Source organism: Hyaena hyaena, unplaced genomic scaffold, assembly GCF_003009895.1.
Source record: "Hyaena hyaena isolate Hyena2069 unplaced genomic scaffold, ASM300989v1 scaffold_737, whole genome shotgun sequence".
NCBI lineage: Eukaryota > Metazoa > Chordata > Mammalia > Carnivora > Hyaenidae > Hyaena > Hyaena hyaena.
Genome location: NW_024081368.1, coordinates 377,188 through 402,479, shown reverse-complemented (window position 1 = coordinate 402,479; position 25,292 = coordinate 377,188). Strand labels below are relative to the sequence as shown.

The 25,292-nt window shown below is 35.3% G+C and overlaps 1 protein-coding gene across 1 annotated transcript in view; it reads right to left on the bottom strand.

The window, feature by feature from the left end:
- The window catches only part of VPS13B (vacuolar protein sorting 13 homolog B), a 770,486-nt gene that overhangs the window by 541,990 nt on the left and 203,204 nt on the right, over positions 1–25,292 (bottom strand). Inside the window, exons 18-19 of the mRNA XM_039218135.1 lie at positions 5,916–6,050; positions 4,739–4,912 (exon numbers count right to left, since the gene is read on the bottom strand). Of these exons, the coding sequence (XP_039074066.1) occupies positions 4,739–4,912; positions 5,916–6,050 (309 nt within the window). The remainder of the gene's footprint in view (positions 1–4,738; positions 4,913–5,915; positions 6,051–25,292) is intronic.

Here is a 25,292-nt window from a genome sequence, read left to right as displayed (position 1 = left end):
ACTCAAGTCATGATCTCGTGGTTCCTGAGTTTGAGCCCCGCCTTGGGCTCTGTGCTGATAGCTCAGAGTCTGAAGCTTATGTTGGGTTCTGTATCTCGTTCCCCCACTCACACTCTGTCTCTCTCTCCCTCTCAAACATAAACATTAAAAAATAACAATTTTTTTTAAAAAAAGCAGAAACTCCTATAAACCACAGACAAAATATAGTATATGAAGAAGAATCTGTCTATACTTAAGTGATAGGGAAAAAATGTTTAGAACCCATCTTAAAATATTTTACATATATCATAGTCAAAAACCAAAGAGCATCTTATTCCTCTATTTGATTCCTAATTATAAGAAATATAAGAAATCAGAGTGTCATTAACAAATCCCTGTGAATACTGACAATACAGAATGTGGGCTGACATACGGGACTCCCACAAGAGCCTTCGGCTATTTCACTGCAATCAGAGTTGGTCAAGTAGAGAAAGCAATGAGGTGGGGGAAGTGCAAAGGGAGTTGCTGAGGCTTCAAAGACAAAAGAAAAGCTATGCCATCATTAAAGTACAGCTCTTTTGAGACCATTTACTTAATATGAAGTAAGGAAGGAGCTCCTTAAAGTTAAGGACTTTTAAGGGCTAGGGTCTGCAGTGTTTAGTAATGGTAAACAGCTTAGGACAGCGGGAAAATGTTATTTAGTTAGAAGCCCCAGGTGAAGTTGACAGTCTGACCTGTTAAGCATTTGGACAACTTGTAGGTCTCTACATGCTTCTCTGAAGAAACAAATAGCATTTGCTTTGCTGAAAATAAACCTGTTTTATAAACAAAAGACTATATATGAAAGTGATTTTTAGATTGTAAAGTAACTATTTTTATAATGAGTTTTACTAATACCATTAGATTTCTTTCAGCCATATTAATATCTAATCCCCATTACTAAAAAGTTGTCCATTCCCTCACATTCTGAAACCAGAGTCAAAAAACTCTCCCTCTGCATGCCTGGCTGGCTCAGTCAGAAAAGCATCAATGTTGATCTTGGGGTCGTAGGTTCAAGCCCCACATTGGGTGTAGAGATTACTAAAAGAACTCTGCCTCTTTATCCTAACCAACATTCTCTCAAAATTTACTTTTTTTTTTTTTTTTTTTAGCATTTTTAAAAATGTTTATTTATTTTTGAGAGAGAGAGTGAGAGCACATTTGCAGGGGAAGGAGAAGGTACAGAGGGAGAGAGGGGGACAAAGGATCAGAAGCAGGTTCTGTGCTGAGAGCTGAGAGCCTGATGTGGGGCTCGAACTCATGAACTGTGAAGATCATGACCTGGCAAAAGTCAAACCCTCAACATACCGACTTTCATAATATCCCAAACATTTGCTGGCCCCTAGTTTTAACCCTCACCTTCAATTTGGGAACATATGCATAAAGGCAGTTTTCTTCCACACATGATATTCAAAAGCCACTTAGAATGATCATCAGACACAACCAAAATACACAATTTGTTTCATTTCACTTAGCTGATCACTTATGACTATCTTCAAATATTTTTCACTCATATTCTAAAAACCTATGGGAAAAGTTCATTAACAACCTGTGTTTACCTTTATTCAACTAGAAGTATTTAACTACTCAGAATCTTTAAGAAACATTGTAAAATATTTTTATAATGAGTTTTACTAATATCATTAGATTTCTTTCAGTCCTATTAATATCTAATTATGCTATTAATTAATTAATTAATATAAATACCTAATTCTGACTCTGTGTCATTTCCCTTAGGTACTCCAACCTCAAAAACTAAAGAAAAGTAAAAGTAATCATCACTTACTCATTCACTCATTTATTAAATATTTGTTGATAGCCAACTATATGCAGGATATTGTTCTTGCACTAGAAATGCAGTAGTAATCAAAACAGACAAAACTTCCTGCCTAAATGAAGCATAAATTCTAAGTGCAGGAAAAAAAAAAAAAAAACAAGATAAATCAGCAACATATATATTATGGTAAACAATGAAAAGTACTAAGAAAAAGTGAAGAGTAGAAAAATGTGTCAAAAAACATAGAAAAAGAAGATGTGTCAATGTGCATGTGCAAGTGTGAACATGCACCTGTGTTTTAAAAAGAGAAAAAAAATTGCATACAATAGCCAAGAAAGTACTTGCTAAATGGGTGATATTTCAGTAGGGTCTTGAAGGATTGTTAATAAATTATTTCTTCATTTAAAATTTACTTACTTAAGATTTGTCTACTCCTGAGTTATACATACACTGATGCATCTACATCCCCCATCTCCGATTTAATTCTTGTTACAGGAACATAAGATTAATCAACATTATTTTAAAACGGGCTTTAAAAAATAAAACTTGTAAGTCTTCTTATAACCATATCATAAATACCTAAATCATTAATGTGGGTGACAGTTCCAAGGTAGATGACAAATTTAAATTTAAAAATACCCTAACGTAACTATGTAATTATAGTTTAATTAAAAACACATTACATTTTAGGATTAAAACATACCCAAAGAAGTAATTTCAAAGCATCAAATATATAACCACATTAAAAATTTACACACAAATCCAAAACATATCACTAAACATAACATTAATGTTGAAGACAAGGCAAAATTTCATATAGCAAGAAAAAACATAAAACTTTACCCTAAAATGCCATAGGTATAATTTTTTAAGCAATAGTTTACTTTTAGGTCTATATAAAAGGTTAGAAATGCAAATACATTTTTGAGACCCTAGAAATGCATTTAAATTACAAAAAGAAAATAATATAAATGTTATGAGAAAGATCAGATTATAAGCTTAACTGACCAATTCTAACTGTGTATATATATGGCAAAACAAAAAATGAGAAGGTCCTCTCCAATGTAAGTTACTACGTTATTAAGTGAATTCAAATGAGCTTATCCCCTTCTTAGGTATCAAAATTCTAACTGAATGGTCTGGTCATTTTAATAACTTTCTAATAATGTGATGATGTGAAAACAAAGCCAATCAAAAACTACTACATGGATATTTAAAGAAGTTCACCAAGCAGCATATTTAAGGAACATGATTAAATAGGCATTTTAAAAAGCATGTTTATTTAACCACCAATCCTTTTTTCATAAAACAGAAGTAAATGACATAGGCTAAATCTGGCTCACCCCTTGTTTCTGTGAATAAAGTTTTATTGAAATACATTCCTATCCACTCATTTACATTTTGCCTACAGCTGTTTTAATGCTTTAACAGCAGAACTCAATAGCGAAAACAGTGACGATATAGCCCACAAAACCTAAAATATTAGTTACATGGCTCTTTATTAAAATGTTTATCAGTCCCTGCCTTAAAAGATAGGCAAAATCTTTTATCTGTACGAAGAGTCTTAGTTTGGGTTGGGCCTCATCCTCACATTTTTCCTTTGGGTTCCATACTAATTTTCACCAGGCTGAAACTTCTTTTTGAGGACTACTGTCTTCAGATGTATGCTGACAGAGGATCCTCAAGACTCCTCTTTCAGATACTAATTTGCAGGTTCTAATGAGCATGCCATTCAGCTGGAAATTCTACTGTAACTAAATTCATCTTTCAAATATTTTTCATGTCCTTGTGCACTGATTCAAATATTCACCTCCATATACTCTGTCTAGTTAGTTAATTACAAATCTTTTCATGGTTCCTCCTTTGAACTTAGTGCAGTGATGCTTAACATATTCTGTAAGTTATAATACTTGTTAAATATTAAGAGAGCTCTACTCTTTGGCAGCTATTTGAAACCACTTCCTCACTAGCCATTTATTTTTTTTTTTTTTACAAATAGTTTATTGTCAAATTAGTTTCCACGTAACACTCAGTGCTCATCCCCACGAGTGCCCTCCTCTATGTCCATCTCCCTTCCCCCATACATCCATCAGTTCTCAGTTTTTGTCAGCCTTCAAGAGTCTCTCATGGTTTGCCTCTCTCCCTTTCCCCCACCATTTCACCCCTTCTTCTCCCCCTTGGTCCTCTGTTAAGTTCCTCCTAATCCTCCTATACGTGCAAACATATGATATTTGTCCTTCTCTATTGGCACCCCTTACCCTTTTAAGAAATCTGTATATAGCAATTTTATTTCTAAACTTTTTGACCACTTTGCCTTTACTAATCACATATTGACTAATCGAACTCATGGCTGATAACAGCCTCTACTTATTTTTTTTAATCCTAGTCTTCATTGATCCTTCTGGTATCTCCTCTCAACACAAGTGGTGTGGCTTTGCTGTATTCTGGGGTTGAATAAAATGAAATCAATTCTAGGCAAAAATGTTACTAGAATAAAAATATAACTCTAAGAAATAGTATCTTGACCTCAGACCTTTTTTCTTGGTTCCACTATCAACATCTCTTTCCTTCTAAAAAATTAGAGATAAGCCCCAAACCCCCAATTTTAATATGGCAAATGATGCTACTATCTCAAGGAAAAATATTTTCTTCCCAATATTTTAAATGTTTTAGTCCTTTCTATTACACGATATGGTATGTTTTAAAACTCCGTTGGATTTAGCAGATATGAATCCAAGATTGTTACAATCTACAAGTGAATTATCTCTCATATAAAATGAAATCATTATTATTTATAAACACATCACAAAAACACTTAAGTTTCAAAGAGCACAACTGCAGAGAGTATCCCAATGAACACAAATTGGTTAGAAGAAAAGTCCTTTTTAAAAGCCTTACTGGAAAAGAAAATGCAATATAAGTGAATGATAAATTTGTACTCACCAGAATTATGGCAGTAGTCCATATACTGTGGAACTTGGACTGTGAAGGCTATCAAATCTGGAGCTAAGAGAGATTCTGGCTTTCTACTCTCATTGAGCCATTTGCTACTATGAAGGTCTTTAGTGTCAGAAGGACCCTGAAGCAATGGAATCAACTTCTCTTTTCCACTGTCACCTGAGTAGAAACATTAATGAAAAAAATTAATTAAAAAAAACAAAACAAAACATAGGAGTAAGAGCACCTGAGTGGTTCCAATCAGTTGAGCATCTGACTCTTGATTTTGGCTCACGTCATGATCTCAGGGTTCCTGAGTTCAAGCCCCATGTCAGGCTCTGACAGTGCAGAACCTGTTTGGGATTCTCTCCCTCTCCCCTTCTCCCTCTCCTGCTCACGTCCACACTTTCATGCTCTCTCTCTCTCTCAAAATAAATGAATAAACTACATATATACATATATATATATATGAGTAGCCTGAGGATCCTTGACCTTAAAATATACTATCATAATATAACATTTGTTATATTTGGTCAATTTATCCATACATTCATATTCTGAAAAGTAGGACTAATAAGGTTAAAAGCACTTTTAACTGTACACAAAGTAGTCTTCATATTTAGCTAATGAATGTAGAACATTTCACATAAGATTATAAAAGGAAACAATGTGAACATACTGTAGTCTACATATTCAACAAAATCTGTACCTCTTCTTAAGCTTACCTAGAAATTTAGGTTGCACTGAAAAAACTGAAATTACAAGTAGTTTATGGAAAATATTATGAAATAAAGTACAGGCAGGGTGGTGAAGACCATTACAACCTTAAACTGAAAAACAGTTGTGTTATCTGTTTATTACACTAACAACATTTTAATTCAATTTAAAGTGTCATATATACTTCCTACCCCCCAACAGTATAAGAGTAAACTTTTAGTTTTTCTCCCTCCTAACCAATCTCATAACTATACAATCTTTTTCCTTAAATAAAAATTAATTTGTTAAAATAAAAAAGTATCATCCTGGCACAGTTAAAAAAAAATTTTAAGTAAAAATAAAAATTTAAAACCTCTGATTCATAGGAACAATGAGCAAATTCTTGTTTCGGTAACGCTCCTTGTAAAATGCAAGGCCAATTCTCCTATACAGGCAATAAAGTTTTACACGGTCCAGCTGCACATACCTGGGGCTTTGGCACAAATTTTTATTGATCCCATGGTCCCAGAGGCACATTTGACCAATGATGTGCTGCAGTACTTCAATTCAACATTCTGGATTGAGCCCTCAAGAGTTGGCAGGGGATTCTTAGATTTCACACCTAATAAAAGAAAACTGCAAATGTACTAGCCGATTGAATTTAAATAATTTTTATACTCCTTCACCAAGGCATTTAAACTTAATTATACTTTAATTATCTGCCTCAGATGTTCTTACAGTATTTGTGTTAGGTTTCATAGTATAGCATTCAGGAGGTGAAAGGATGCAATTTTAAAATAGGCTGAACTCTCATAACTATACCTACGTAGTCAGCTTTTGATTAGTCAAGCTCAAGAAATACAAGTAAATATTTTAAACACGTATTTGTTTGAAAAACAGGAGAACTTTAAAATATCACATTTGGTTTTAAAATACAGATTAAGAGCCTTATTTATGAAACAAAATTTAATTTATAAATTTAGTTTCATTTGGACACAGACAATTAATTTAAAACAGGAAACATTCTGAGTAAACAGACTCCTCAAAATATCTTGGGCAGGTAGAACAAAGAGAGACACACAAGACAGCTGGAAACTGCTCCTACGTTAAAATACAATAGCTTATAAGCAAAGCTGACATACCATATGCAGATAAAATAAGTCAAAGGTATTCTATACCAATTACCAAAAAAGTAGATATTAACATCTCTACTACATGCTACTTGTTGAAGGACACTGGAGCACAAAATAGAATTACCATGAAATAAATGGTAGAGAAAACTTAATTCAAAATGGGAAAACTCATTTTGGCCCTGAAGAGTGAGTAAGAATTAAACAGGCAGAGGGACCTTAAGAACTGACAATACAGAAAATCATTGAAACGATAATGACAAACTCTAATCGACTAACGATTATCGAGGACTTACTCTGTGTTGTGCATGTTATCTTATTCAATCCTCACAACTGGCCTATAATAAAAATGTCCATTAACCTCGTTTTCAGATTAAGATACATTGGACTGCAGGAGTTTACTTAAGTTTTGCTCCAAGCCACCCAGCAGTAAAAGAGCTAAGGTGTTGAATACAATTTGATCCCATCAGAGAAAGACTTTACATTCATTTTGCCTGTATTCATGGTCATCCACCAACATAATGTCCCTTCTTTACTACATTCTACATTTTGATCAATTATAAACCAGCATTCATATCCAATCTCCTTTAAGCAGAACAATGTGTGAATAATTAAGAAAGCCACAAATTTTCTATGATAGACATGTTAAATATTATTCTGAAATCTCTTATTTCAACTTTAGTATGTTCAAGAAGCCCCATAATCCTCCAATTGTCTTCCTGAGATGTGGCCCAAGAATCTGCAGTTTAACGAGCACACTACATGATTTGCAAATTAAAAAACATCATCTTGAACACCTTCTTACATACTAATCCTCACTTCAGAAGGACCTATTAGTTTACTAAGTTCTATGTGGTTGTATATAAATGTGTATTGACTGGTTGCTATTTTCCAATATTCACCACTTCTGATGTTTCCATTTCAAGTGGTGCCAATTAGCCTCAGAGCAGGAGTCTAAAACATTGTGTATTTGTACAGTCTTCCCTAATGTTATTAGATTTTTATCAGATTCTCAAAATCTATGACTCAAAAAGCTAAAGGCGTAGCTCAGAAATTAAATGATACCAAAATATTTATATAAACAGTCACAGAATTAAAAGTAGTAACAATAGTAATAGTTATCATAGCACCTAACATTTACTGAGCACTTACTGTCAAACACTATGTATTATTTTATTTATCTCCAAAACAAAACAAAATCCCAAGGTGACTATTACTCTTCCATTTTACATATGGGAAAACTAAGACTTGGCGAAATAAGGGTTTTGCCAAGTTTCAAGTCAGAAAGTGACAAGGCCTGAATCACATTTCTCCTTATAAGAAAGGAGGTTGAGCTACCCTATGTACTTAACATCTGCTGCAGTTGTGGGAAGTTATTATTAGTGCATAATCTACCCTGCTCCAACCATTATGGTAGATGAGAGGAATATAAAATGGAATGATATCCTCCCCCAGCTCTCAAGTCCCCACAGTAAGACTTTCATTCTACGCCAATTTTTCAAAACATATATAGAAACTAGATAATGGTCAACAGACAAGAGCTACTGAACAATTCTCTCAAGGGTTGCTGATGGTGTTCAGAATGAAAAGAATTGAACGAGTTTCTGGTAGATGTAAAGGCGAAAGAATATGAATATGCCAAAATGGCTCTGTTTTTATTTTATATCACTGCTTCTTATACAGTTTACAACATGTAGGACTCTATATCTTGAATCACAAATGTAGGTCCTTTTTTTTTTTTTTTTTAAACATTCATTTGTTCAGGAAATCTCTACACTCAATGTACAGCTTGAACTTGCCACCACACATCAAGGGTCACAGTCACCTCTGACAAACAGTAGGTCTTTATTAATATCTAACGCATGCTGTATATAATACTCTTATCAGAAGAAGTTGCCTTGAACCTCCTCTAGTAAAAATCTCATATATATATATATACACATAAATATATATGTGTATACATACAAATATATATCTAAAATAAGATATATATATATTGTCTAAACTTAGTTTAGAACTTAGTTTACATTTTTATGATCATTACATTTCTCAAATATTTCAAAACTTGTTTTAAAAACTACAACATTAGGCAAAATTTCTCAAGAAAATCTTTTTTATAAAGTAATTTGTTTTAAATGCCATAAATTCAGATTTAAAAAAAATAAATTACAGTCATCTCTTCATGGGCTTCGATGAAGAAGTTACTAGTAACAAAACAATCTTGTTAATGAAAACTATGGACTTTGGGTAATTACGGTATGTGAGTGTAGGTTCATCCATTGCAACGTAAGTACCACTCTGGTGGGAGATGTTGATATTGGGAGAAGCTATGCACGTGTGGGTCAGGGCATATATGGGAACTAACTTCCCTCAATTTTGTCGTGACCTGAAACTGTCCTTTTAAAAAAAAAAAGGTGTTTTTTTTTTTCAGCTTTTTTTTTTCAGTTTATTTATTTATTGAAGTAATCTCTACACCCAACATGGGGTTCCAACTTATGACCTGAGATCAAGAGGCGCATGCTAAACTGACTAAACCAGCCAGGCTCCCCCTAAAATAGACTTTTTTTTTTTTTTTAATGTAGGTTCCTTCCCACAGGAAGCCAATGTGTGGCTTGAATTCATGGCCCTAAGATCAAGACCTGAGCTGAGATCAAGAGTCCCTACAACTGACTGAGCCACCTAGGTGCCTGAGAAAAGTCTTAAAAAGTAACCTTGGTTTCTTTCCACTCTACCTTCAAACTAAAATTTGTAAAACACCCAAATGTAAGCACTAGGAAGGTAGAAAGGAATACAGTCTTAGCATTACACAAGTCAGAGCACCATTCATTGTATCCTACATGAATGCTCCTTCCTTAAAGTGTGAAAGGAAATCTCCCACAACACGGTGAAACTAAAAGAACAAAAGCATTGGAACTTAAAAAAGCATGGCTTTGGACAGAAACAACATTAATTAAGTAGCTGAGTAATTAGGTAGCTAAAGGCAAGCCACTATTTACTACTGTTACATATGGACGCCAAAATATTGTAGTTACTGTTCAAGGTACTTAAAATAAAAAAGAGCTTAACTTTATACTGAACTTAATTTAGAGAAGAGCTGACATGAGTCAACAGGACAATCACAAAGATGACAGTATCTAACATTTGAAATACTCCCTTCACAGAGCACTTTCACATTCATTTACTCAAATGTTGCAGTCATAGTTCACTAGAGGATGAGAAGAGGGAATCTCTAAGACACTGCAACTGAAATATAATTTTACACTATATACACTACCAATGAAATAATCTAAAAATAATACTGAATTTTTAATAGAATTTAATATAAAATAATGCACTGTTATTTCTTCTTGTAGTACTTTTCTGGAAAATATCAACTTGTAACACATATTCTTAGCCCTGTGGTACACCATTAACTCTGATTCATTTTCCACCAACTTTCTTGTCTGCCATAATTCTTCCATCTTCCCTGAGACCTTAACCCTCAATGTCAACTCTCCAATGTTCAGTAATCAGCCTAAGATCACTGTTGTAATTGTTAAAAGATAAACTAATGAGAATAACCTACATATCTGTGTGTATGCCTAAGTAAAAGATTAAGGAGTCAAACTCCACGTAAGTTGACCTATATTCCCTCTATTAACCACCATTAAGAAACTGTTAAATTTTTTTCGATCCTTAAACCCACAAAGAAATAAAAAGAAAAGACAATAGCTGAATAAGCAAAAACTTGTTCAAAGAGGCGAGAGCTATCATCAAAATTTTGAAAGATGAGAAAGATTTTTTTTTGATCAAAAAGTAGCAATGAGATGACTTTGTTCCATTACCCAAGGCACTTTTTCCTATTCTACTAAGAAGGAACTTGATTGATAGTAAGCCCTGAAAAATTAAAAATTAAAGAAACCAGGCAATTCGGAGGGCAGAAATACAAATGAGTCTAGAAAGATGAGAGGCTGAAGGTCCATCTATTAGCCACAGATCCTTTCCCCTAATCCATACAGCCATGCAACTAACTACCCTAAACTCATCCTGGCAAAAGACTAAGAATTCACTATGGAGAGGTTAAACCAAAAGGAATTTAGACTATGGAATACAACCCAAAAAAAGGGTGCATGTTAAAAAGAGCAAATTGTCTAAAAATCTATATATAGCATATATGTAGTGGATTATGAGATTTTTTCTTTACTCTCTAAGAACTCTGAGTGACAGGCTTATAATCTTCATGAAGGAAATGGAAGGATTTATCTCAGTGGAAACAGGCCAGTCCAAGAAAAAAGAACCAGAGATAATGATAGCTGATTATCCCCCATCAACAAAAAAAAGTAGTGTCCAATTCCCCTACAATGAAACCAGCATCAACAACCTCCAACCTCACACACAGATTTAGTAATTTATACTAAATATAAAGGGTCATCAGATATGTGGATGTCATTTTAAGAGGTAGAGATTTAAAAAAAAAAACACATAGAAAGTTGGGTTAAACGACGCCAAAAACAAAAATCTTAGTAATAATAATAATTACATTTGACAAGACTCAGCTTCATACTGAAAGAATCATGAAGAGATGTCTTAATTTAAAATAAATAAACTTCCGTCACCGAGTTTATGACATAATTCTTAATATAAAGATTAACAAAATAAAATTTGATTCTGGCTTTAAAACTCTATGAATCAGAGTCTCACTCCTACATTATCTTTGTCATACTAAATACATACATTCTTGGAAAACCAATCTGCATTATTAAGAATTAACCTCCTCTTCTTCAGGTTTACATACTTAATGTTGATTGTCCTATTGTGTCATGATTGCAGGTGTGGGAATACTGACATTTTCTGTGTATCAGAAACTAGAAAAAGAAATCTTTTCATTTGAGAGGGGGTGGAGTCTAAAGTACTGAAGAACTTAGAACTTCTAGATATAGTCTCACAAGAAGATTCAGTAACTCATTTTGATTGGAAAGAGGAGGATCACTAAATTGTATGGACCTAGTCAAAGAGAATTTCAGATCGCTTAGCACTTATTTAGTGCCTCAAGTAGAAAAGCTGTACAAAAACAAGTAATTTACTTTATTCTTGACATCTTCATTACCAAATACAAGAAACTAAAAATTAACATTAATGTTGGTAGATCATATCATTAATTTCTTCTCTCTTGTGCTGCTTTTAAATATGTTTGTCTTTAGCACAATGGGGTGTCACAAAAATGTATCCACCTAAAGATTTATTTTTCTTGTTCAGGAGTTACAATTCTTAAATCTGAAATTCACATCTTGTATCAATTTGGGGAGTTTTTAAAAAGTCTAAATATTCACCTCTCTCCTAGTCTCTCTTCTGAAGAATCTTATTAGACATATATATAGAATCACCTCATTCTAGTGTCTGGATTTATTTACCTATATCTCACATTTTCATCTCTTATCTCAGTGTTACACTATGCATAATTTCTTTCTATCCACCTTCAAGTTCACTAATAGTGTACTTGGCTATGTCTAATCTGCTATTTATTCCATTCAGTGACTTCTAACTACAAAGATTATATTTTTCTTTTTGAATTCTTTGTTTTTTAATTTTTTTAATGTTTTATTTATTTCTGAGAGAGACAGAGATAGCATGAGCAAGGAAGGGGCAGAGAGAGAGGAAGACACAGAATCTGAAACAGGCTCCAGGCTGTGAGCTGGCAGTCAGCACAGAGCCTGACATGGGGCTCGAACCCACGAACTGTGAAATCATGACCTGAGCCGAAGTCGGACGTTTAACCAACTGAGCCACCCAGACGCCCCTGAATTCTTTATTTTTTATTGACTATATCTGGGCCTCTTTCATATTTTCAGGTCCCTCTTTTGCTTAATAATTTTAAATGTAGCCATTTTATACTGTTTCAATAATTTCATTATCTGAAATTCTAGGAATCTAAATTGGTCATTGGAAGTCTCTGCTAACTCTTGCTCTTGATGGATTATTTTCAAGTTCCTGGTAATTCTGGATTCTGAGTTTACATTTCACAAGGCTTTCTTCTTCAAATACATTGCCATAGTTGAAGGTATTTGCCAGAATAATTATCTGTTTACTACTAAACAGTCCAACCAAGATATAAACAGTCCAACCAGGATCACATTTTAAATTAACTTATTGTTTTGATGGTTCCTAGACTATGCAAGGAACTAAAATCTGAGTGATGACAGACTATGGTTACCATTTCTCAGGGAAATCATCCTCCCTCATCCCCATCAAGGCCAAAACAAATTTCTTTGTTAAATCAAGAGTAGGGCATCTTTTTCAAACAGTCTACCTTTCTACTCAGAAGCTATGGGCTTAAGCAGGCAGGCTCCATGCTCAGTGCAGAGCCTCACATGGGGACCAGTCCCATGACCCTGGGATCATGACCAAAGCTGAAATCAAGAGTCGGACGCCTAACGGAAAAAGCCACCCAGGTCCACCTTACTGTGTGTTTTAGACAAGTTACTTAACCTCTCTTAATGCCTGAGTTTCCTTATGTATAAAAGGAAAATAGAAACTGCCTACTTCACAGGCTTATTCTAAGGACTAAATAATGATAATAGAACAAATCTAGTACCTTGAAAACACCCAGCAACGTAACATACATTGCATAAATTTTGTACTTCTGGGGCGCCTGGGTGGCTCATTTGGTTGAGCGTCCGACTTTGGGTCGGGTCATGATCTCACAGTTGATGGGTTCGAGCCCCACGTCAGGCTCTGTGCTGACAACTCAGAGCCTGGAGCCTGCTTCAGATTCTGTGTCTCCCTGTCTCTCTGCCCCTCCCCCACTCATGTGCTGTCTCTGTCTCAAAAATAAACTATAAAAAAAAAAAGAAGTTATGAGCTTAGGGAAATGCAATATCACTTCCCAATTCTTCCCTTCTTGTCTCCATCCCCTTTTGGTGATCAAAATTCAAGCTCCCTGAGTTTGCCACAGCCCAGTAGGACAGTCAAAGTTTGAGTGCCTGCTTCCAATTCTAGTTTTAGGTTTCCTCCTTGGTTTGGACTTATTCTTTCTTTGTTGCTTGTTTGCATGTGTGTGTGTATGTGTGTGCACGAGCAGGTTCAGCAATTCACTTAAAACTATATGTGTTATATATTATCCAACATATTATACATTGTCCACATTTACAGAGGAAAGGTTTTCAGGTTAACTAGGATGCAATGCTGCCAAGCACAGAAATCATGTCATGATATACTACATGTTTTGAAATAAATGTAGCTTAAAAATGATTTTTTTCCATAAGATTTCATTCATGGCAGATGAAGGAGCAATTACTTTTAAACAAAAGAGGTTATGCAGAAATATAAACACATTAGGAGTCCTGAAATGAACTTAACTACACTGTTCAGTCTTCTTATCTATAAAGTGGGTATAAATCTATAAAGTGGGTACAAAGCTATCTTAGAGAATAATAATGAGCACTGAAATGATAAATGGACAGTGAATATAAGCATTCAATACATATTAGCTAGCATATTTTCATAATTGTTGCAAACAATACAAGCTTGGACTGGGGAGAGTTCAATTTACATACATTAGGGAATAAGAAGGGAGTACTGAAAGACAAACTAATCACTAGACCTTTATTCTAGTGTAAATTGTGCCATGAAATAGCTATGTAATTTGATTTAAAACCTCTCGGGCTTAGTTTCTTCATTAGAAAAAAGTGGCTGGATTTGAGACTCTAAGATTTTTTTTTTTTTTTTTGCTCTAAAAGTCAATGATTAGCCATCACTTTTGGTCACTAAATTAAGAAAAAAAACCAAAGCAACTATGCAGGCATTAAAGCAAAAATGAAATCAGATCATTTAAGATTACCACACAGAAGGGGCACTTAAATGGCTCAGCTGGTTAAGGGTCCGACTCTTGATTTTGGCTCAGGTCATGATCTCATGGCTTGTGAGATCGAGTCCCAGGTTGAGCAGGCATGGAGAGGGAGATAGGCTAAGTATGGAGCCTGCTTGGAATTTATTCTCTCTCAATTCCTCCCTCCCTCCTTCCCTCCCTCCCTCTCTCCCCCTTCGTCCCTCTGCCCATCTCCCCTATTCAGGTGCTCTATCAAATGGATAGGTAAGTAGGTAGGTAGGTAGGTAGGTGGGCAGGCAGGCAGGCAGGCAGGCAGGCAGGCAGGCAGGCAGAAAGACAGACAGACAGATAAAACCGCGTAAGAAGCCCAGAGTCTATTTTAAAACACTTTATTATAAACACAAGAGGGAAAATGCAGCAAGGATTTTTTTTTTTAACATGCATAAGGATATTAAATGACTAGCTGGCAAAGTAAAAGAGGTCATAATAAAGAGCAAAACTACCTTTTAAAGTAATATTGTGGGTCTTTAAAGGAATTTGGGAAAGGGCACAGTTGAATAAAATTAAATACAACATTCACTCACTCTATGAAGGACAAGATCATTCTTCTTTCCTTAGTTTAATTCATATTCTGCCATAAGGCACTCTCAATTCTACCACAAGGTAAAACTGTCAAGCTAATTACCTCACCACTCTGAAACTTTGACCCTGACAAGCTATTCTTTTACTGTAAGAAGTGACTGCATGCAACCAAGATCCAGTTTTGCTACCTCAATCACTGACCTCCAATCCATGATAAAATCAAAGATCTACTGCATCCAACTCCAGAGCATCTCTCACTATAGAAGGCCATCATCCTGGCTTAAGAATACAAGTTTTGTCTGCACCTAAGCATACCTACTTATGGTCTCTCATGCACACACTAATTTTCACTTACATATCTCATTCACTCATTCACTTAATTCATTAAGTTTTCACTATAGACTACTATACACCAACCACAGTCTGGAATTACAGGGGCACACAAGACCATTTTAGAATCTTCTCTCATGAAATGCATAAACTGGTGAGAAAAGTACTATTGGTCATTAACTAGGAACTACACAAGTATGTATCTACTTTATATTGTACAAAATGCCAAAAATGAAAATGTCAAAGTTTCACACTTCTGGAATTCCATCTCTGCCTGGACACAATGTCACAATGAGGATAGCAAACAGATGGTCAGCGTGGACAGCATTCATTCAAAAAGGCACATATCTCTAAGTGTCATTTTCATAAAGATATTAACAATAATAATAGGTAAGATCACTGACTACTTAACGACAGGTGTACTTTTTTCTCCCACTATACCCTATTGTGTTTCATAATGTGTTTTTTTTTTTTTTTTTTAAATCAAAGGTCTGTGGCAACCCTGTGTCAAGCAAGTCTATCAGTGCCACTTTTCCAACAGCCTTTGCTCACTCTGTGTCTCTATCATCTTTTGGTAATTCTCACAATATTTAAAACCTTTTCATTATTATCATATTTGTTATGGTCATCTCTGATCAGTGATATTTGATGTTCCCATTGTAATGTTATGAAGCACCAAGAACCATACCTATATCAGTCAGTTAATACATGTTGTGTGCGTTCCGACTATTCCACCAACCAGTCATTCCCCATCTCTCCCCACCTCTTCTTGGGCCTCCCTGATCCTTGAGACACAACAATATTGAAATTAGGCCAATTAACAACCTACAATGGCCTCTAGGTGTTCAAGTGAGTCACACATCTCTCACTTTAAATCAAAAGTTAGAAATGATTAAGCTTAGCAAGGAAGGCATGTCAAACGCCAAGAGAGGCCAAAAGCTAGACTCTTGTGCCAAACAGTTAGCAAAGTTGTGAATGCAAATGAAAAGTTCTTGAAGAAATAAAAAGTGCTACCCCAATGAACACACAAATGATACAACCTTATTGCAGATATGGATGAAGTTTTAATGGTTTACAGAGAAGACCAAAGCAGCCACAGCATTACCCCGGTAAACCAAAGCCTAACCCAGAGCAAGGCACAAACTCTCTTCAATTCTTTCAAGGCAAGGGAAGTGAGGAAGCTGCAGAAGAAAAGTCTGAAGCTAGCAGAGGTTGGTTCATGAGGTTTAAGGAAAGAAGCAATCTTCCTAACACAAGTGCCAGGTCAAGCAGCAAGTGCTGATGTAGAAACTGTATCAAGTCATACAGAAGATTCAGCTAAACAGTTAATGAAGATGGCTACCCTAAACAATAGATTTTCATTGTAAACAAAACAGCCTTTATTGGAAGAAGATGTCATGGAGGGATTTTATAGCTGTAACAGAGAAGTGAATGCCTGGCTTTAATCCTTCAAAGGACAGGCTGTTTTGTTAGTGGCTATTGTAGCTGGCGACTTTTAAGTTGAAGCCAATGTTCATGTATCATTCTGGAAACCCTAAGGCCCTTAAAAATTATGATAAATCTATTTTGCCTGTGCTCTAGTAAATGAACAGTAAAGTCTAGATGGCAGTGTATCTGTTTACAACATAGTTTACTGAATATTTTAAGCCCACTGTTGAGACCTACTGCTTAAGAAAAAAAAAATCCTTTCAAAATACTACTGCTCACAATGACAATGTACAAGGTTACCCAAGAGTTCTGTTGGAGATGTACAATAAGATTGTTTTTTTTCTCAAGCCAGCTAACTCAACACCAATTCTGCAGCCATGGATCAATGAATCATTTCAACTTTCAAGTCTCACTATTTAAGAAATACATTTCATAAGGTTACAGCTGCCACACAGTGTGATCCTCTGATGGATCTGGGCAAAATAAATAGAAAACCCTCTAGAAAGATTCACTACTCTAACAAACAAAAAAATTTTTTAAAAATTTTAAAGGAAGATTCACCATTCTAGATACCATTAAGAATCTCATCATCATTCATGGGAAGGGTCAAAATATCAACTTGAACAGGAATTTGAAAAAGTTGATTCCAGCCCTCATGGGTGATTTGAGAAGCTCAAGACTTCAATGAAGGAAGTAATGGCAGATATGATAGAAACAGCAAGAAGAACCAAAAGCGGAATCTGAAAATGTGACTGAATTACTGCAATTTCATGATACAACTTTAATGGATGAGGAGTGGCCTCATAATTATGGTTAGGTCAAAAAAGTGGATTCTTAAGATGGAGTGTAGTCCTGGTGAAGATGTAAAGATTGCTGAAATGACAACAAAAGCATTAGAACATTACATAAATGCTGCCGATAAAGCAGCAACACGGTTTGAAAACACTGACTCCAATTTTGAAAGAAGTTCTACTATGGGTAAAATGCTATCAAACCATATCATATGGTACAGAAAAATTGTTCATGAAAACAAAAATCAACAGATGTGGCCAACTTCACTAATGTCTTATTTAGGAAACTGCCATAGCCACCCCAACCTGGTCAGTTAGCAGCCATCAACACTGAAGCAAGTCTCTTCACCAGCAAAAAAATTACAAACTCACTGAAAGCTCACATAATGGTCACCACTGTTTAGCAATAAAGTACTCTTTAATTAAGGTATACATATTTTAAAACATAATGCTATTGTATACTGAATAGACTACAACATAAGGTAAGTATAACTTTTACATGCACTGGGAAACCAAAAAATTCACTTTACTCGCATTGTTGTGATGGTCTGGACTGAACCTGCAATTTCTCTGAGGCGTGTCTATACACAAAACCTGTGGGAAAATTTACTGTTATAAATGAAAGTCAAGATGGCCCTCTCTGACAGTTTAACATGTTTGTATTTTGACTGAATAAATATTCACAGGGAGAAGCCAAAGACTTAACATAAACTTTTAAACATTCTTTGATAAATATACTAAAAGCTTAATGAATCACTTGAAAAAGCACTTAGATATTTGAATGAATAAATGAATTCATGAATCAGTGAATGATAAAGAATATAAAAGCAAATACACCTAGGAGGAAATATAAATAACAAGATCCATGACAAAAGATCAATTTTGCTATAACTAAAGTGAATTAAGCAAAATTGAAGCATCATTTGTATGTGCAGTATACAATATTTACTGTTGTTGAGGCTTTAGTAAAATATTCATTACCCTTCATTACCAACTATATTACACATTTATGGAATTAATACTATATGATTGGGGTTTTTTTCAGTTTATAACCCATTATCAAGTTACTCAATCCTAGGAATTTATCCCAAAGAAATAACTTTAAAAAATGAAAATACTTATAGCAATATTAATTACATCAGATAAAAACATAAAATACTTAGGTGCAACAGAAGAAGAGAATTATTAGGTGCATTATGAAATTTCATTATTTCATTATTAAAAACCTGGATTACCTGATGTTTATGTAAAAGTATATAAAATATACTTGTTAAACAATAGAACATAAAATGATATATGCAGCACAGTTCCAACTTTGTGAAAACCACAAATGAAAAATTATTAGAAATTGCCATAAATGTAGAAAAATCAAATTTTAGAAAACATAATCTAAAAATTGACTTACTATGTTTGGAAACTTAAATAAGGTTTCAGACTAAATCTCTGTAATCATTGTAGATAAAATCAAGAGGCTACAACTAAAACACTCTACCAATTTGGCATATATTTCCAATCAAAGAGAAGAGAGTACAATGTATACATTTACATGTATCAATAAGACTTTCCAATAAATAACCCAAATATACAAATAAAGTGGTAGAAGATTTCAGGACTCTAACAAATAGGTTAAAAGATATGTGCAAGGAGGGGAAATATACAAACAATAATGCAATCTATATATAAACTGAGTTCAAATTTATTCATGGATCAGTGCCAGCCACATCCGTAAAGAACAAATGTTTTTACTACAGCTAAATTCAGAGTAAAATATCATGTAAAGTAGCTTGGTATGGTTAAGCCAAAAAAAAAAAAAGCATCAATAAACGTAAGACTACTCAAAAAATAATAAAATAAAATAAAACATGTGTATGTATTAAAACAAGATAATCAATAATATCTGATATTAAGAATCCAGTAAANGAGAGAGAGAGGGAGAGGGAGAGGGGGAGAGGGAGAGGGAGAGGGAGAGAATGAATCCCAAATAGGCTCCACCATCAGCACAGAGCCCGGTGTGGGGCTCAAACTCACGAAAGTGTGAGGTCATGACCCAAGCTGAAACCAAGAGTCAGATGTTTAACCAACTGAGCCACCAGACGCCCCACATTCACTCTCATTCTAACAAAAAAAGCAACAATTAAGATATTTTTAAAGATACTTCCTAATTCATTATAGAAATAAACAAGTTGTGGGGTACCTGGATGGCTCAGTCAGTTAAGCGTCTGACTTCGGCTCAGGTCATGATCTCACAATTCGTGGGTTTGAGCCCCGAGTCAGGCTCTGTGCTAACAGCTCAGAGCCTGGAGCCTGCTTCGGATTCTGTGTCTCCCTCTCTCTCTGACCCTCCCCCACTCACACTGTCGCGCGCGCGCTCTCTCTCTCTCTCTCTCTCTGTCTCTTTCTGACTCAGAAATAAATAAAACAGTAAAAAATAAATGGAAAAAAAAAGAAAGAAAGAAAGCAGTTGAGCTTCCAGGAAGACAGGGTAGACTTCTCTTTTCTCATGTTAATTAGAACCAAAAACAAAAACAAAAAAACAACCACCTCAATATTATGTATAGAACAAAATAAAACAAAACAAGACTCTGAAAGATAGAAAGAAAATGGCAGACCAGTAAGGGGCAACTCAGGACTCAAAGAAAGAAACAGTGGTGAGGTGCACAGGTTATGTTTTTGCCTAATATATCCCAGACTTGAAGCTGAAGAACTCAGCAACACAGAAATGCCAAGACACACACACACACACACACACACACACACACACACACACACACAAGCCTCCCAACAAAAGCCAGTTTTCCATAGTCAAAGAACTGAAAAGGGGGTCCCAGAATGAGAGAAAATTTTTAGACAATAACTCTTCTACTCCAGCCAAACATCACAGCAAAAAAATGTAATCCTACAACCATCAACACCAGGAAAGGCCAATGGGAAGCCTAGACTTCCACCTTCAACATGTTCTAAATCAAGGAACCCCAAAACCCTCACTGGGGTAGCATACAAAAAAGTTTCACAGGTAACCTGGACTTACAATTCAGCCTAGGAATAAGGAGGCCCCCTTACCTAACTTCCAGCTAGACAGATGTCAAGGAGGCCTAGAGGACGGTCAGATGACTTTCACCAACCACTAACAATGAGCCACACTACCACCACCAGCATCATGGTGTCAGCAGAGACCTCATGGAGAGCAGTAATGAGGCAACCCAACTATTCTAAGACTGAAAGGTACCAATGGAGATCTAAATGAGAACCAGAATTCCCACCTTGGGCAAGAAGTTACAAGAACCACCTACCCCCTTAGATAGCAATGGAAGCCAAGTGGAATACTTGGACTTCCATGCCAACCCAGTAGTAACAAGGGCATATGTCCCCTTCCAGTGCTGGAGAATTATCAGATGTAGCCAGATAAAACAGAAGTTTAAATATAATCCAGAGTCTCAGAAACAAATATCCAAAATATCCAGGTTTCAATCAAAAATAACTTATACTGGGGTGTCTCGCTGGTTCAATGGAAACAGCATGTGACTCTTGATCCTAGGGTCATGAGTCTGAGCCCCATGTTGGGTGTAGAGGTGATTTAAATAAATAAAACTTTTTAAAAAAGAAAAGAACTTAAACCAAAAGCCAACAAGATTCCAAATGTAAAAAGACAATGAATAGAGGCTACTGAGATGATAGAGATGTTAGCACTAATCTGACAAAAACTTTTAAGCAGTCATAACAATGTTTCCACGCGCAATTACAAGTATACTTGAAACAAATGAAAATAGAATGATCTTGGGGCACCTGGGTGGCTTAGTCGGTTAAGCATCCGACTTTTGCTTGGGTCATGATCTCTCGGTTCGTGGGTTCTAGCCCCGCGTCGGGCTCTGTGCTGACTGCCAGCTCAGAGCCTGGAGCCTGTTTCAGAGTCTGTGACTCCCTCTCTCTCTGACCCTCCCCTGCTCACGCTGTCTCTCTCTCTCTCTCTCTCTCTCTCTCTCCTAGAAATAAATAAAACATAAAAAAAAGAAAGAAAATAGAAAGATCTAATAAATAAAAAGCTACAGTAAGAGAAGAGGAGAACAGAAAGAAAATGACATAAAAAGGAACCAAATAGATATTTTAGAATTGGAAAATGCAATAAAAGAATAGGAATTCAGTAGATGAGTTCAATACCAGAATAAAGAGGACAAAGGAAAAAAATCACTAAACTGGAAGACAGAACAATAGAAATTACCTCATCTGAACTACAGAGAAAATGGAACAAATAAGTGAACAGAATCTCAGGGACCTGTGGGACCATCACACAAAATCTAACTATCATTTCATCAGATTGTCCTCCTCCCAGAGAAGAACAGGAAGGTGGAGGTGAAAAAGTACTTGAAGAAGTAATTGCTAACAACTGTCCAAATTTGGCAAAAGACATAAACCTGAAATTTAAAAGCTGAGCTAACCCCAGAATAATCAAAGAAATAAAAATACACTGTAAACTACTGAAAACTAAAAACACAGGAAAAAAATCTTTAAGGAGTAAAAGAGAAATGGTACCTCACCCATAGATTAGAAGCAATTCAAATGACAGCAGCTTGTTGGCTTAATTAGAAACCATAAAGGGACATAAAAAGTGGCATATTTTCAATTGCTGAAAATATCCTTCAGGACTAAAGGGGAAAATCAGACATTTTCAACTGAAGGAACACTAACAAACTTTGTAATATTTTGTTACACTTTAATTTAATAGAATTTTCAGGTTAGAACTTTTAGTCTGACAGAAATGATACTTTCAGTTGCAAATCACCCTAAAAGAACATGAAAAGTGAGTTCTCCAAAGAAAGAATAAATAACTTTGGGGGGCACCTGGGCAGCTCAGTTGGTTAAGTGTCCAACTTTGGCTCAGGTCATAATCTCACAGCTTGTGGGTTCAAGCCCTGCCTCAGGCTCTGCGCTGACAGCTAGTTCAGAGCCTAGATGGAGCCTGTCTTTAGATTCTGTATCTCCCTCTCTCTCTGACCCTCCCCTGCTCACTCTGTCTCTCTCTCAAAAATAAAATAAAAAATTATTTAAAAAAAATAAAGAACATTGGAATGCTAGGAAAAAATGTAAAATACAATAAGCAAAAATGGTAAACTTAAGACTTCCCTTCTTTTGAGTTTTCTAAATTCTGTTTCATGGTGAAGCAAAAATATTTGATGTGGTTCTCAATACATTTAAGACAAAGGAAATATTTAAGACAATTATAGAGGAGAGTAAAGAAACATAAAGGTAAATATGGCTTCTATGTATCACTTGAACTGAAAAACTGATGATACCATTAGACTATAGTAAGTTAGCTATATGAAATGTACACCTAAAACAATCACTAAAAGAACTGCACAAGAAGAAGCTTCTCAAGAAGCTTCCCATGTATATGAAAACATAGTTCTAAATAATGTTTAAGTAGCCAACCAAAAGGAAAAAAAAAATTAAAAATAGATCTAACAGAAAGCAAAAGCCAACTAAAATGTTAGCATAAGCCCTAACCTACCAATAGTTAGATTAAATGTAAATGGTCCTGGGGTGCCTGGGTGGCTCTGTTGGCTAAGTGTCCAACTCTTGATTCTGGCTCACATCATGACCCCAGGGTCATGGGATGGAGTCCTATGTTGGGCTCCATGCCTTGCCTAAACTATTCTCTCTGTCTCCCTCCCTACACCGCCACTCACACGCATGCATATATGCACACTCTCTAAAAATAAAAAAGTAAATGGTCCTAATCCAGCTAGGTTAAAAATATAATCCGACTATGCGCTGTCTAAAAGAAACTTACCTCAAATACAATAATGTTGGACAGTTGAAATTAAAAGTGCAGGGAAAGGTAGACTACACAAATATTAATCAAAAGAAAGTAGAACATAGTAAGATACCAGTTCACACCAACTAGTATGGCTATTAAAAAAGAGAGAGGATAACACAATTGGCAAAGATGTAGAAAAATTGGAACTCTCATATATTGCTGGTGGGAATGCAAAATGGGACGGCTGCTGTGAAAAACAATTTGGTAATTGATCAAAAAGTTAAACACAGAGATAACATATCACCCAGCAATTCCTCTCTTAGGTAGTAAGTACACAATAGAAGCGGAAACATATATCCACACAAAAGCTTGTACAAGAATGTTCTAACAGTATTGTTGTTAACTGTCAAAAAGTGGAAACTCATATGTCCACCAACCAATGAATGGATATACAAAATGTAGAATACCAATATTATGAAATATTATTCAGCCATAAAAATAAATGAAGTACTGACATAACATAGATGACCCTTGAAAACATGCTAACTGAAATAAGTGAGAGAGAAAGGTCACATAAGCATGACTTTACTTATAGGAAATATTGAGAATAGGTAAATCCAGAGACACAGTAGAAAAGTAGTTGCCACGATGGAGGGTAGTGGTAATGAGAAATGAATATCAATGGATATGGAGTTTCTTTTTGAGTGATAAAATATATTCTAAAATTAGATGCTGGTGATGGTTGCACAACATTACAAATAAAATAAAAACACCTGAACTGCACACTTTAAAAAGGTTGAATAGTGTAGGTTATTTTAATCTCATTTTTTAAAAAAAAAAAAAGCAGGAATGGTTTTATTTATTAATGTCAGATAAAAGAGACATAAGAGAAAAAACAAACAAAAATTACCAGAGCAGATACTCCAAAAAGACATAGCGATGGTAAATTTGTATGTTACCAATGACATAGCTACAAAAAGTATAGCCCATAGGTAATGAAAAACTGGACACAGTATCAACAAAGATACAGAAGATGTCAAAAACATCAAAAAACTTTTCCTGATATCACAGGACAGAATATACATTCTTTTCAACACCCAAAGAATGTGTAACAAATGGATCATATTATTATGAGCATAAATGAATCTCAACAAATTTACAAGAACTGAAATCAACAGAATTTGTTCACCAACCATAATAAATTCAAGTTAGAAATCAGTAAGAAAAAGGTAACAGGAAAATATCCAGACGTGGAAATTAAACAGATCCAGATAGTCCACAAGTCAAAGAGGAATACTCAGAGAAAAGAAAAAACAACATATATTGAACTGAATGAAAATACAAAATTTGTGGCTCACAACTAAAGCAGTGCAGAGAGGGAATTTCACAGCACTAAATAAATACATAATTAGAAAAGTAAATGTCTCAAGTTAATATCCTAGACTCTCACCTCAAACATGCAGAAAAAGAAGAACAAAACAAACCCAAAGCAATTAGAGGAAAGATTTAGTAAGGACAGCAGAAATCAATGAAATTTATTTAAACTAGCTTTTTTTATGTTTTTTCTTAATTTATTTCTGAGAGAGTGAGAGAGAGCGAGAGTGCGCAAGCGAGCGAGCAGGGGAGGGTCAGAGAGAGAGGGAGATACAGAATCTGAAACAGGCTCCACGCGCTGAGCTAGCTGTCAGCACAGAGCCTGACGCGGGGTTCAAACCCAAACTGTGAGATCATGACCTGAGCCAAAGTCGAACACTTAACAAACTGAGCCACCCAGGCACCCCTAAACTGGCTTTAAAAAAAACAAATCAATGAAAGTGACAAACTCCTAGCGAGACTAACAAAGAAAACAAAAGCAGAGAAGTCCTAGATAGTCAAGTATTAGGAATGAAACAGGTATCACTACCAACTCTGCAGACATCAAAAATTAATAAGGTACTACCATAAAGAATGCTTTGACAACTCTGATGATGTAAATCAGTAAATCAAGAAACAAAGTAGGGGCGCCTGGGTGGCTCAAGTCATCATCTTGCAGTTCACGAATTCGGGC